At 37.7% G+C, this 15,209-nt stretch overlaps 1 protein-coding gene across 1 annotated transcript in view; it reads right to left on the bottom strand.

Annotated features, from left to right (window-relative positions):
* The window catches only part of LOC134798209 (cell adhesion molecule Dscam2), a 249,341-nt gene that overhangs the window by 64,236 nt on the left and 169,896 nt on the right, over positions 1 to 15,209 (bottom strand). The window contains exon 7 of the mRNA XM_063770574.1: positions 14,775 to 14,910. Within this exon, the coding sequence (XP_063626644.1) occupies positions 14,775 to 14,910 (136 nt within the window). The remainder of the gene's footprint in view (positions 1 to 14,774; positions 14,911 to 15,209) is intronic.

Genomic DNA, 15,209 nt, shown 5'->3' with positions numbered 1-15,209 from the left:
ACCGCCGCAAGGAAGTTAATTTTTTTTTTTTTGCTAAACGATTTGTACCAGTATTGCATTTAAATTTTTGGAGAGTATTTGATAAAATGTGACCGTTATTATAATTGCCATACTTATAGTAGGGGGATAAAGTGCTGCCATACTTGAAAAACTTATTTAATCGACACGTTTCAAAAATACGACTATGTATACGTAAAATATTTTTTTACAGCATGGCATCATCATATTCTGTTTGTTTGGATACAATTGTACCTAAAAAAATATATTTCAGATTATAACTACGGGGCGGACGACTGTGAGACTTAAGCCAAGACTTAAAACAAAAAACAATTTTTTGACGATTTGTACCAGTATGGCATTTGGATTTTTGGAAATTATATGATGCAATGTGACCATTATTATATTTGCCATACTTCTAATAGGGGGAAAAAGGGGCACCATACTTGAAATAAAAAAAAAATATTGTACACATTTGCCACCTCCTACAGGTATGGCATTATGAGATTTCCATTTATGATCACACAGAAAGTGTTGAAAAAAAAATTCAAGATGGTACAAATCGTTTAGCAATAAAAAAAAAATTAACTCCCTTGCGGCGGTATGGCGGGCATTTGGAACCATCCGAAAAGTATGGCATGGTGATGTCCATGAATGGCTGCTCGACGATGATCACCTGTGCAAAAATTAGCTTGGTACAAATGGTTGAATTGTTTTTTTTAAATTAACGTGTTCGCCTCAGTATGGCGGGCTGTAAGTCACACCGGAGAAGTATGGCATTACGCTACCGCCTACTTCTTTTTTATGGACTATCGAATAATACGAGGATTTTTGTGGTACAAATCGTTCGACACTCGTATTTTATCCGACACGTTCGACTAACGCCCACGCGATTGGGCCGCCGGTACCAGCGCTATGGTCATAGCATTTTCTTTCCTTCATTACATGCTTAGACCCCTGACGAACCGCCATACTGGTACAAATGACCCAGTAAAATGTGTCACTATCTCCCGGTCTATAGGTAGTTACTTTAAATTTAGCTAAAGTTGGAATTTGAGTTTCCGCCGGAAGACAAATATCCAAGGCGACTGTGGCCGCCGGCGCAATGGGGTTATTTGCCCAAACATGGGCAAGTTGCCGGGCAAACTTAGCCTTGTCAACAATGTTTCACTGCCGAAGGTATTAAGGTTTAGCATAGTATAGACTACACATACATATACATATTGATTACATCAAAAATGAATCTTTTATTGGTAAAGGCGAGTTCTTGTGAGGAAACGCTTACGACTGGGTATTGCGTAATGGTGTAGATAAGTGAAGTTTTTCATTTCTATCATAAATAGAATATGATTTTTGCTTTTAGACTTATCGTTGTTTAAGGCCTACAAAGTTTACAGTAAAATTGTATAAATGTGGAATTGTATAGATTTTTCCAGGATCCTATCATCTAATCTTAATAACAATGACACCAACTATAAGAACTATGAAGTACACTTTAAAACGAAAAAAATCTAATCTTTCTGAAGTCAGTTAAAACAAATTGCAGAATCTCATTGTTAAGATTTATAATCAGCATTAGCATTTACTGCTGTTGAGAAAATGAGAATACAGTGTGATGCAGATGAGGCAAACAGCACCGCGACCGCAAGGCGCTGCTCCAAGCACCCCTCTCCGTTCGGCAGACTTGAGAGTTTCGTTTTGTATCGAGGTGAGGCCTTTACTTAACATGTTACATTTACATTTGATACTTTTAGAAATACAAATCTTGTAGATAAGTTTTATTTATGAAGTTGATAGTTACTTAGTTACATATACTTTTCATGATTAAATCGATAACAAAATATGGGTCACGATCCTAACAATAATTTGCAAACGGATTGCTTAATCGGCAATTAGTTTTCAAACACTTAACTTAAGAGTCATAACTTAAGAGCAAAGTGTGTGAAAATGTCTATAAAAAGTTTTCATTTCACTAATAAGTGTAAATTGCAAAATCACAGGTTCGCGCACATGGACTTGCTCTAACATGAAACAAAATTTATACAGTGAAAGCCAAACGGGGAAATCAACACATGGAACGCTCCGCTCGAGGTAACAGCTGATCATAATTTGAATGAAATTAACTTTTACCAACCTACAGACATTTGTAGAACGTGACAAGAAACTTAACGATAAGGGAGGTAATTAACTGATTTACTCACACAATCAAATATTTTCTCGCTAAGATACCCGTTAATGACTCTTTCCTGTTTACCTACTCATTAAATGGAGACAATGAAGATATAATTCGTTTCATGCATGACACTCGTTTAAATAAGGTGTTGAATGATTTAATTATGAAAATCTATTTAAATTACCCGGGATTTGGTGGCAACTGCCACGTAGGTACACGTAAATACATTTACGAGGGTATAATGCAATTTGGCGGGTTTGCGAGGCAAATTGCTCCTTGGCAGTTAAAACGAATCACGTAGCTCCGGATTATAAAATTGCGGTGAAATCTCAGCGTGGGATCAAAACGGATTCGCGACGAAATAAAGCACCCCGTACTTTATCACGCACGGAGCTAAAGGGTAAATTTAAATTGAAATCTTTCACGCCACCTCCCTTTCATTGTCTGGGTAGCAAGAAAGGTTCCATAGTTATTAATTAAGCTCGTGGACTATGACACAAATATAATAAAGCTCTACGTAACACAGCTTTGAACGAAGTTTCCATGGACTGTTGTAAAATTATTGGTGGTAACTGGTAACCTAAAATAGATCGCTAGCCATGTTCTGCGTAGGTTGGGCTTGATCTCGTTAAGGCAGGCGCTACATTTAATCTTTGCCAAAATGAAAAGCGTAAGGCGCACCCCTCTAAGTGGATATGGGTAAGCGTGTTCCGCTCGAATTCTCACGGAAACAATTTTATTTCTGGAACCTTTTAAACGAACGTATTTTTGGTGAGTTCACGTTATACTAGTAGATAACATACGTACCTATCTCGGAAAGTCGGCACATTTTTACTTTCGACGTTATTACCTCGATCTAACTGCTCTGGGCTAGATTTCACTTACCCCCCTCGTTACACAATGTACTTAAAAAAGAGTGACTTGATCCCTCATGGCATTTTTTAATTGCTGCCGCAAGAGATAGATTTTTTTAAATAGGTAGACTGTATAAATCTACTCTTATGAACACTTACCTACGTACTAAGGTGTCGTCGGGTGCAAATGGCTTTGCGACTTTTGCAGTGCAATGGCGACACGGTAAAATGTCACACGTTTCAGCTATTTGTATGCTTAGTGCAGAAGCGAGGCTTTTAGTTGGAAAATGCAGTAGAATATGACTTTTGTAGTAAGATATCTGTTCCACTAGTAAAAAGTACTGATGCGAAAAACGTCACTGTAAAGACTAAAATTATCAAAAATGCGTCGCCGGTACCTTGTACGTCAAACGCATTGTCAGAATCAGAACCAATCGACCAAGTTAAAACTACAGTGAATATACCTACTCACAATTCTTTCACCTCGCTGTCTGATCCCGAGGACCTTGATAGCTCAGATTTATCTCAGCCATCGGAGTCAATACTTTATAATCAATCTCATCATAAAAGTTGCCCAGATTTCAACAAGAGTGACTGTGAGCAATTAGAAATCATGAAAAAGAAAGTTGAGGACTTACAAGTAAAACTTTTGAGTGCGAACCAAGAGATTGAATATTTATTGCTAGAAAATAATACCTTAAAAACGAATATTGATGAGTGTACTAAAAAAATCAACACACTTACACACATCTGTCAGTCAAATAGTACCCTAAGTTCTGGAAAAAAAAGGAAAAAAAGTTTGAGATCAACTAAAATTAACTTGAGTCTAGATGCCAGCGAAAATGATTGTAATCAAGAGCATGAAAAAGTAAATAACCATATTAACCATTACATAGATCCTGGAACTTGTGTCAAGAGTACACCTGTTCAAAATCAATTAGCAATATTGAGCAGCAACAACAAAAATAGCATCACTAGTATCATAGAAGACAACATATTATTCAGAGACTTTAAATTTTGTCATTTTATATCCCCAAATGGCGGAATAAGAAATAACCTGCATCATTTAAATAACAAATTATCGACTTTTACACATAGTGATTATTGCATAATTTTTATAGATGAATATGACATTCAGGAAAATGAAGATTATAAGGACTTGGTGAAATTTATTACTGCAACAGTCACTTTAATTGATAACACTAATATAATAATAGCATGCCCTACTTACATCTGTGGGAGACCCATATATAACTACAAAGTTGAGACTTTTAGCAATTTATTGCGCAGCGAGGTAAATTTACATGAGAAACATTACTCTTTTGATTCAAATCTTGATTTAACCCTTGATATGTTCTCAAGCAGAACCGGGCGTCTCAATAACCGTGGGATGAAGAATATTATATACCACCTAGGTATATTCATCGCTACTAATGCGGAAGACCTAAAAGTGGGACCCCTATTACCTACTAAAAGTGAATTAAAAGGTAAACAAAAGACAATATTGGACTACTTTTCGGTAAAACCTCCAAGCACTCCAACGGATCAACGTTCACCATGTACGACTACTATGAGCCAGAATGCAGCTGTCCCAGAAGCCCAAAGTCCAAATCATTTGAGTGATAAGCGGGAACACGAGACGGGTTTTTTTCGTACAGCCACATCAACATCCTACACCAAAACATAGCTGGATTGTCAACTAAGGCGGATGCACTCTCGGTACAACTAGAAGAGCTTTCCAGTAACAACAGACCTATTGACGTATTGTGTATCACTGAACACTTCTTATTGGACGGTACAGAAGATTTCGTAACCTTACCTAATTTTAAACTTGTCGCGTGTTTCTCCCGAGACAAAAGGAGAGGCGGAGCCTGTATATTTGTAAGATCAGAACATACTTATAGAGAATTAGATATTGTAAAAAGTTTCTGTATTGAATGTGCCATAGAATGCTGTGCGATAGAGTTACTGTGCCATAGTATTATAATTTTATGTGTATACCGAACACCAAATTCGAATATTAATCTCTTTTTTGACAAAATTGACATGCTCCTTCATATAATAACTGATAATAAGCACAAAAGAATTGTAATGTGTGGTGATTTTAATATAGACATTTTAAAGAAAAATAATAATTCACTTCATTTTGAATATCTACTTTTAAGCAAGGACCGGAAAACCCCTCTTTACGCTTAATCCTATCAATTCGGTAACCCAATCGATTCGGTTACCGTATCATTCGGTAACCCTATCATACTGTTACCTGATTGTAATGGTAACCTTATTGAAACGGTAACCCTAACCTTTAACCGAGTTAATCTCAAAACCCCATCGCGATAGGGTTTTTGTTAAGGGTTTTTAACAGGTTTTCATTCAGTTATGGTAACCTTTATTATCGGTTGCTTACTGGTTTGCTACATTAAAGTAGTTTTAGTGATGTGCCGTCAGAACTAAAAAAAATACTAAAAATTTTTTTATTTTATTTACTTTAAATATTTATATTTTGTTGATTTTATTGATTTTACTTATTAAATTTATTTAATTTATTTATTTTATTTATTTAATTGATTTAATTTATTGAATTTGTTGATTTTTTTTTTAATTTATTTAATTTAATTAATTAATTTAATTTATTTCATTTATTTAATTAGTTTAATTTGTTATATTTGTTATATTTGTTTAATTAATTTTATTTATTTTATTTATTTTATTTATTTTATTTATTTTATTTATTTTATTTATTTTATTTATTTTATTTATTTTATTTATATTATTTATTTTATTTATTTTATTTATTTTATTTATTTTATTTATTTTATTTATTTTATTTATTTTATTTATTTTATTTATTTTATTTATTTTATTTATTTTATTTATTTTATTTATTTTATTTATTTTATTTATTTTATTTATTTTATTTATTTTATTTATTTTATTTATTTTATTTATTTTATTTATTTTATTTATTTTATTTATTTTATTCATTTTATTGATTTTATTTATTTTATTTATTTTATTTATTTTATTTATTTTATTTATTTTATTTATTTTATTTATTTTATTTATTTTATTTATTTTATTTATTTTATTTATTTTATTTATTTTATTTATTTTATTTATTTTATTTATTTTATTTATTTTATTTATTTTATTTATTTTATTTATTTTATTTATTTTATTTATTTTATTTATTTTATTTATTTTATTTATTTTATTTATTTTATTTATTTTATTTATTTTATTTATTTTATTTATTTTATTTATTTTATTTATTTTATTTATTTTATTTATTTTATTTATTTTATTTATTTTATTTATTTTATTTATTTTATTTATTTTATTTATTTTATTTATTTTATTTATTTTATTTATTTTATTTATTTTATTTATTTTATTTATTTTATTTATTTTATTTATTTTATTTATTTTATTTATTTTATTTATTTTATTTATTTTATTTATTTTATTTATTTTATTTATTTTATTTATTTTATTTATTTTATTTATTTTATTTATTTTATTTATTTTATTTATTTTATTTATTTTATTTATTTTATTTATTTAATTTATTTTATTTATTTAATTTAATTCATTTATTTAATTTAATTCATTTATTTAATTTATTAAACTTATTTAATTTATTTATTTTAATTATTTTAGTTATAATATAATAATATATAATATAATAAAAAAAAAAAAAAAAAAAAAAAAAAAAAAAAAAAAAAAAACCCGCTCTGACAATGACAGACGTCTCGTAAATTTTATTTGCTATAATTATATTTTTATACGTTTTTATTGTTAAAACTGTTGTGTATTTTGCCATTTAATGTACCTTTGACCTGGCTATGTGGAAACATAAAAATCGACTACAATACGTGTGACTCAAATCCCATACACAAACCACTTACATTGACATTTGTTTGACAAAACGGTCAACACAACATTACGGCAAAACAGTAATAACGTATGCAAAGAATGATTACGAGGAGTCAAAGACGTGCAGCGGAGTCGACCAACAACGCACGACCACCACCCCCGCCCGCCCCGTCCAGTTCCTCGTCCACATCGTCGTCAGGCGACGAGTTCGCAACGGCGCCTGACACAGACGGATCCAGTGACGAGGGCGGGCCGCCGCCGCCGCCGCCACGACCACCTGCGCGACGAGGGCGGCCACCGCTGCCGGCACGCTTGGGGCCTGCGGGACATCCTGCCCCGCCCACGGCTCCCGCTGCCGGTGGTATAGTGCGACGCATGAGATGGACTCGAGACATGAACGAGAATGTCATGCGCGCCTATTATGGGGCTACAGAGGGGGGAACACAGCTATCCGCCTATCGTTCGAGAATACTGCCTCTGTTTCAGGCTCTTGAACCTACCATCACCGTATCGGAGCAGCGATTATCGGATCAGGTGCGCGTCATTCAGCGGCTAAAGCGCTTGGATGACGCGACACTTGATCGGCTTCGCCAGGAGGCTCTCTCTGCTCGCGCGGACTCCACCTCGGTGCGGGATCTGCCCGCCACGTCGCCGGATCCGGTGCCCGCACCCGACCTGGCACCGGCGGCGCCACGGGTTGATTTCTGTACCGACGAGGGGGACTTCGCGAGTCAGAATGTGAGTACAACTGCTAATGAGCAACTGAGGAGGACTTTGGAAGAGGCGATTACGCAGTATCGCGCCACAACCAACTCTAGGCCCCGATTACCACGTCTGCCTATGAATAGACGCAATCTAGCGCTCATGGGAGCCCTAAACGCTTTACTAGAACCACATCTGCGGACTAGTAAAGATTTAGATGATACGCACTCGATCATGTACTGCGGAGCCATCGCGGCGTGCCGTGTTGCTCGCGTCAAGTTCCCGGACGCTGAACGTGCACCTAGGACCGCCGGAGGTGTCCCTGCATGGCAAGTGCGGATCGAGCGACGTATCAGCTCGTTTAGGACTCTCATCGCAAAGCTGATCTGCTTCAGGGAGGGCAACAATCGCCCCCGAGTAATGCGCTTTGTGAACCAGGCGTTCGCGGGGACGGATATCAGGCCCCGCGACTACATGGCCAATGTCACAGAGCGCATCGACTTTCTAAAGCAGAAAGTCTATGCATGGGCAAACCGTATTCGCCGCTACAGAGAGCGTGTGGATCGATTTCAGCAGAATCGCCTTTTTCAAAGTGACCAAAGGAAGGTGTACCGAAAGTGGGAGGAAACCAACCTTCGTACGCCCGACACGCAGCCGCCGGATGTTACTGCCATGACCGACTTCTGGCGTAGCATCTGGTCGGTGCCTGTCGGACACACCGAGGGGAGTTGGATGAGTGTTGTCGAACGTGAGTGCGAGTCCATCGAACCTATGGGGGCAGTCACCATCAGCCCCGATGACGTCAGTTGTGCCATCCGCACGGCCCAGAACTGGAAAAGTCCTGGGCCGGATGGATTGCACAACTTCTGGCTAAAGTGGTTCCGATGCTCGCACTCGCGCTTGGCAGCACAATTTCAACAAGCCCTCGAGCTTGGTTCTCTCCCACCTTCCTTAACAACTGGTGTCACCTTTCTGCTCTATAAGTCCGGTAGTACCACGGAAGCGAAGAACTACAGACCCATTACATGCTTGCCTACACTCTACAAGCTCCTTACATCCATTTTGAGAGCAAAAATCAACGCGCACATTATCGCAAACAATATTCTGGCTTCCGCTCAAAATGGATGTCGGGTTGGGTCCCGTGGTACTAAAGAGCTCCTCCTCATAGACATGACCATTTGCCAACAAATCCGGCGGAACAAGGGGGCCCTCTCAGCCGCTTGGATTGACTACAAGAAGGCCTATGATTCGGTGCCTCATTCATGGTTGGGGAGGGTCTTAGAGCTGTATAAAGTTGATGCAGCTTTGAGAGCCTTCCTAAGCGCGTGTATGAGACAGTGGACCACAGTCCTTCGTCAACCAGGAGGCGGAGATGACCGCGCTGGCCCGCAGGATTTTATAAGGATTAAGCGAGGAATCTTTCAGGGCGACAGTCTGAGTCCCCTGTGGTTCTGCCTAGCTTTGAATCCCCTCAGCACCCTGCTGAAGGATTTGGGACTAGGTTGCCGGCTTCGGAGAGAGGGTGTAGTCATTTCTCACCTTCTGTACATGGATGACCTCAAATTATTTGCACCAAATAGCCAAGACTTGTTGGAGCTACTGAAAACCACGGAAGTCTTCAGTAGTGCCATCCACATGGAGTTTGGTGTCGATAAATGTGCGGTTATGCATGTACAGCGGGGGAAGGTTGTAAATTCAACAAATTTACAACTCTCTGAGACAATGTCTTTCAGATCTATCTCTGAATCAGAAACCTATAAATACCTTGGTATGTCACAGTCGTTGGGTATTGAGGACGAGGGTATTAGACGGTCGGTGAAGGAGCGCTTTTTCAGTCGGCTCACAAAAGTCCTTAACAGTCTTTTGTCAGGAGGCAACAAAGTGCGCGCCTTCAACGCCTGGGTAATGCCCCTACTCACATACTCCTTTGGCATACTAAGGTGGACTCAGACCGAGCTGGACGCCCTGGATCGGAGGGTCCGGTCACTGCTCACCACACATCGCATGCTACACCCACGCTCGTCAGTTATGAGATTGTACATCCCACGGAAGTGTGGAGGCCGAGGCTTCCTAAACGCCAAGGATCTCCACAACCGCGAGGTGTACAATCTCAGGAATTATTTCCTTAACAACGAGTGTGGGATGCATCGTGATGTGGTGGCAGTAGACAGGAACCTCACGCCGCTCTCCTTGGCAAACGAGAACTGGCGCAAACCTGTGGTACTAAGTACTGCGGATCGCAAGGCGGCATGGGAGAGTAAGGTGCTACACGGGCGGTTCTACAAGGCCCTCACGGGACCCGATGTGGACCTGCTCGCGTCGGTGAACTGGTTACGATTCGGGGACCTCTTCGGAGAAACCGAGGGTTTTGCCTGTGCAATTGCGGACGAAGTGATGATGACGAACAACTATCGGAAATATATCCTGAAGGACGGTACGGTCGACATTTGTCGGGCATGCCGCCGTCCCGGAGAGTCACTCAGGCATATCATTTCCGGTTGTTCTCATCTTGCTAACGGCGAGTACTTGCACAGACATAATCTCGTAGCCAGAATTATTCACCAGCAACTTGCTCTTCTATATGGCCTTGTGGACCGCGAAGTACCGTACTACAAGTACTTACCTGCGCCTGTTCTCGAGAATGGTCATGCCACGCTCTATTGGGATCGATCTATCATCACAGACAGGACTATTGTAGCCAATAAGCCTGACATTGTGATAATAGATCGATCGCAACGTCGGGCCGTGCTCGTTGACATCACCATCCCCCATGATGAGAATCTCGTGAAGGCCGAGAAGGACAAGTCCAGTAAGTACCTAGACTTGGCTCACGAGATAACCGCCATGTGGGATGTTGATTTGACGATCATTGTCCCGATAGTCGTTTCAGTGAACGGTCTAATAGCGAAGAGTCTCGACCAACATCTTGAGAGACTCTCGCTAGGTGGTTGGATCAAGGGTCAGATGCAGAAGGCGGTGATCTTGGACACGGCGCGGATAGTCCGCCGGTTCCTCTCTCTGCAGCCCTGACCACCGGTAGCTTGGGCCTTGCCCCGCTGCTGGCGGTACCCTAGGTTAGGTTTTTTATAATGTGCTTATATGTTTTTTTTTATCGTTTTGTAAGTGTTTTTATATTTTACTTTTATATTCATATTATAAAAACCCTAACTTAAGACGGAAAATAAATAAAGAGAATTTATAATAAGAACACACCACACAAGTAGGTATAAAGATAAACAAAGGAAAGGCAAAAAAACTTGTTTGTGCTGGAGGCTTCATAGACCGCCCATGCCAACCTCGGTTATTCAATAATAAGTTGAATTTAAGTGTGCGTAAAGATTACAATCGTTTGAACTGGTCAAAAACCTCATAATGAGGTAACTGGGTAGGGGTTTTTATAAACACCTCTAAAATAACCCTATGAAAAACCCCGGTTAAGGTAACCGGTTCCTGTCCCTGCTTTTAAGTCATAACCTGCACTTAGAAATACGAGAACCTACCAGATTATGTAGTCAAACATGTATAGATAACTTTGGTCATAACATTAAAGGGTGTAAGGGTAAAGTCATGGAGCTCGGACTATCTGACCACACAGCACAGGTATTAAAATGTCCTGTAAAAAAAACCTGTACTATAACTAAATGGAAGCTAAAACAACGTGACTACAGTAAGGAGAATCTGATGCGCTTTGGTAAATGCCTCGAGAGCCTATCTTTTTCTGAGACAATGAACAATACAGACCCTAATTTAGCCTATAACGCTTTTGTTGATGCATTTTTATGTTTTTATAAACTATGTTTTCCTCATAAAACAATTAAGATTAATGTATACCAGAAACCTAAATGGATTACACGCGGTATTAACATTTGTAGTAGAAAGAAACGGGAAATGTTATGGGAGTATAGACGCAATCCTACAACTGTAAACAGAGCAGCTTTGAAGGCATATAGTAATAGATTAAGAAAAATTATAACACTTACACAGCGTTCTCAAAACAATCATTTTATAGGACAAGCTACAAATAAATGTAAGGCAACATGGCAAGTCATTAATAAAATGAAACAAAATTTTCCAAAAGAGCCGATATCTAAGGTAATAAAGGATGATATGCTTGTTACTGAACCTATGAAAATAGCCAATGCATTTAATGATTATTTTGTCGAACAAATACAGTGTAGTAGCCAAAGCACAGATTATCAGAACATAAATATTAATTGTCCCCAATCCGTATATGTTAGACCAACGACTCCACATAGCGTAAATGAAAATTATATCTACACTGAAGAATACGAATAGTGTAGGTTACGATGAAATTTGCACCAAAGTAGTTAAACATGTATCACATATTATTGCATATCCATTAAGTCACATATTAAATATAAGTATTTCTCAAGGAATCTATCCTGATAAACTTAAGATAACAATTGTAAAGCCCCTCCACAAAAAGGGCGATAAAAAGAACCTAGCGAACTATAGACCTATTGCCCTTGCCACAGTCTTCTCTAAAATCTTTGAGAAAGTTATTTATGAAGCAATATACGGTTTTCTAGAAAAACATAATCTGTTTGCATCAGAGCAAAAAGGCTTCCGCAAGCAAAAAACCATTAATATGGCCATATTTCATTTATTACATCCCATTGTAGTAAAAATGGATGAAGGAGAGCAAGTATGTGCTATATATATGGACATGACGAAGGCATTCGACTACGTCGATCATTCAATCCTACTCAAGAAGCTCAGTGCCTATGGCATTCGTGGCAATGTATTGAATCTCATGAAATCGTACTTAAGTGGTAGAGAGCAGTACACTGAACTGTCACAGATATGTCTTAAATCACAAAGACAGGTCTGTTACAGGTCTGATAAACGAGATTTAGTGTATGGAGTGCCGCAGGGAAGCGTGCTAGGTCCGCTTTTATTCTTGCTGTATATTAATGACCTTCCTCGACACATTAAGTACCCAATGGTACTCTACGCCGACGACAGCACAGTAGTAATTGATTGCAAAGATGATAGAGACTATGAATATGAAATTAATTACACTTTACATACTATAATTGAATGGCTCAAGAACAATAAATCTAAATAAAACAAAAATAATGCATTTCTATCAGAGAAAAGTAATGAGACCCATTGATTGCAATTATGAAGGAACAGTTATAGAATCAGTAAGCAACACAAGTTTTTTAGGAGTCCAGATTGACAATCATTTAAATTGGACAGCTCATACTGAGACCGTTTGTAAAAAATTAAATAAATATGCTTTCGCTTTGTACAACCTTTCCAAGCAAGTCAGTACAGAGGCTATGATGATGGCTTATCACAGTTTCGTTGGCTCTACCTTACGCTATGGAATCATTTATTGGGGTAACTCAGTTAACAGGGAAGCCGTCTTTATGGCACAGAAGAAATGCGTGAAAGCGATTCGAGGGCTTCACCTAACAGATAGCTGTGTGCCACATTTTAAAGAACTGAAAATTCTTACTTTGCCGTGCCTCTACATTTTTGAGATTGCGATGTACATCAAAACAAACCCAACACTATTCAGGACGGTCTCTGAGGTATTTGCTAGAGATTCCAGGTATCCTCAGAATCTCTTTCCTGTTTCCGCAAAAACTGCACTAATGCGCAAAAGTGTGTTCTGCTTAGCTAGTAAGATTTATAACAAATTGCCTGTCCCATTCAGAATGTTACCCATAAATCAGTTTAAGCACAAACTACTGACATTTTTAATTGATAATTGTTTTTACACTATTTCTGAATTTTTGCTGTATAATTTTAATGGTTCTGATTTGATATGACTTTAATATTAATAATGACTAGGTATATATATATATATATAGATATGTAAATTTATTTCGCATGTTAGTATGTAAGGAAATAATTCAAGTTTTTGTACGCCATCAGGCAGGGTATAGTGCTACAAATATTTATTTACTGCCACTGTAATCAGTTTGACATATACTCACAAATAAAAACACTTTGACTTTGACTTTTGACTTTGTAAAACTGCAAACCACATCCATTATTGATAGTTTAGTAACCTACGTTTGAATCACAAGTTTTAAACTAGAAAACGTTGCTTGAATGTAAACTAGGAGGTTTATCGTTTGCGGGAATCTTTTCCTGAACAAGAGCATGCATCAAAAGCTTTGTTGCGGAGGGTAGTATATTAAAACGATTTTTACGACAGTTTTAGCGGTGTGTCGTAAATAAAAGGTCGGTTGTAGCGTGTCACCCATACCGGTTTAAGGAAGTGAGCGTAAAAATAAAACTATTTACTAAAACCAAACTAAAACAATTTAGGAACCTTGAATGTGGATTTATAATTATTTTATTTAGCTAGGTATGTTTATGTATATACGCCATACGATTAAATTAAAAACCAATTTAGTTGAACAGCGAAAGCGCTCTTAAAATTTAAGCGCTCTTACAATTATAAAAACGTTAATTGTGATTCCTACACTTTGCATTATTCACTGGCTTTGAGCGCAGATTTAAAGCACATTACGGGTGAGCTAAGTGCTTGCCGATCTGTTTGGTATATAGCCAAATAATACCTAGGCACACGTATATGTTTCCATATCAGCCGGGACTTCGGCAATGTTTATGGTTCCAGAGTGGAAAATTCTAGGTTAAGGGGTGAATTTATAGGAGTTTTGTGGCGTAATATTAAGACAGAAATGGGAAATAGTGATTTGTATAGCTAGTACTCGTAATTTTCTTTTAAGTCGGCCCTTCTTTGTCTTTAGAAGATAGAATTGATAAAAAAAAACACGAATGGCATCAGCATGGTGCTGGCCTGTTGGCCAACGCTGATCTCCCGTCGGAGCCATTTGTGATTCCACAGACTGCGACACATAGATGGCAATTTTGTCTAGTATAATGGTAACTCTCCGTTAAAAATAAAAACTAGCTATTTAAATAATAATATTTAACACCAAATTTATCTAATGTAATGGCACTCTTCACTAAAAACACTGTATTACACAACATAACAATTTTGTTGATAATGGGCTTAACATTTATAACGTTGCCATTTCCCTAGACAAGACAATCGATACCAGTTTAGCTATCCGACATGAACATGGCTTCTGCCGACGTATAAAGCAGTTGACTACGACCCTCTGCAAAGAGTATAACGACTAAGAAGAAGAAGACATGATGGTTACCTGTAAGTGGGTACCGGCCAGGCGTGCGCCGCGCACGGCAGCCGCACGTCCTGCCCGGCCTGCACGCGCCGGTTGCGCGGCTCGGGGCCTACGCGAGGCCTCACACTGCCTTTCGGCTCCGTCACTATTACGTGACCTGTTTAAAAAAGAATAATGTTTTCATTATCATCATCATAGAATCATTTTCTCTCAGAAGGACTTAGACGAAACAGTCTGCCAGCGAAAAGGCTCCTTAAGAATCGAAGTGTAACTATAACAACAGATTTTTTGAGATTGGCATTGGTGTTGAGTTTCAAATGTTCCTATCATTTATGAAAGCAATAAACATAGGTACTAATTATAGATTGCAAGTAAGATTTTTCGATTACTCAAAAGTCGAGTTACGAAGCACAAAGTTAATGATTTTATTGTCAAGGAGCGAAATAGTAATTTAAT

The sequence above is a fragment of the Cydia splendana genome, chromosome 16, assembly GCF_910591565.1.
Source record: "Cydia splendana chromosome 16, ilCydSple1.2, whole genome shotgun sequence".
Lineage (NCBI taxonomy): Eukaryota > Metazoa > Arthropoda > Insecta > Lepidoptera > Tortricidae > Cydia > Cydia splendana.
The sequence above is the reverse complement of the archived record's forward strand: the minus strand, read 5'-3'. Positions and strand labels throughout refer to the sequence as shown.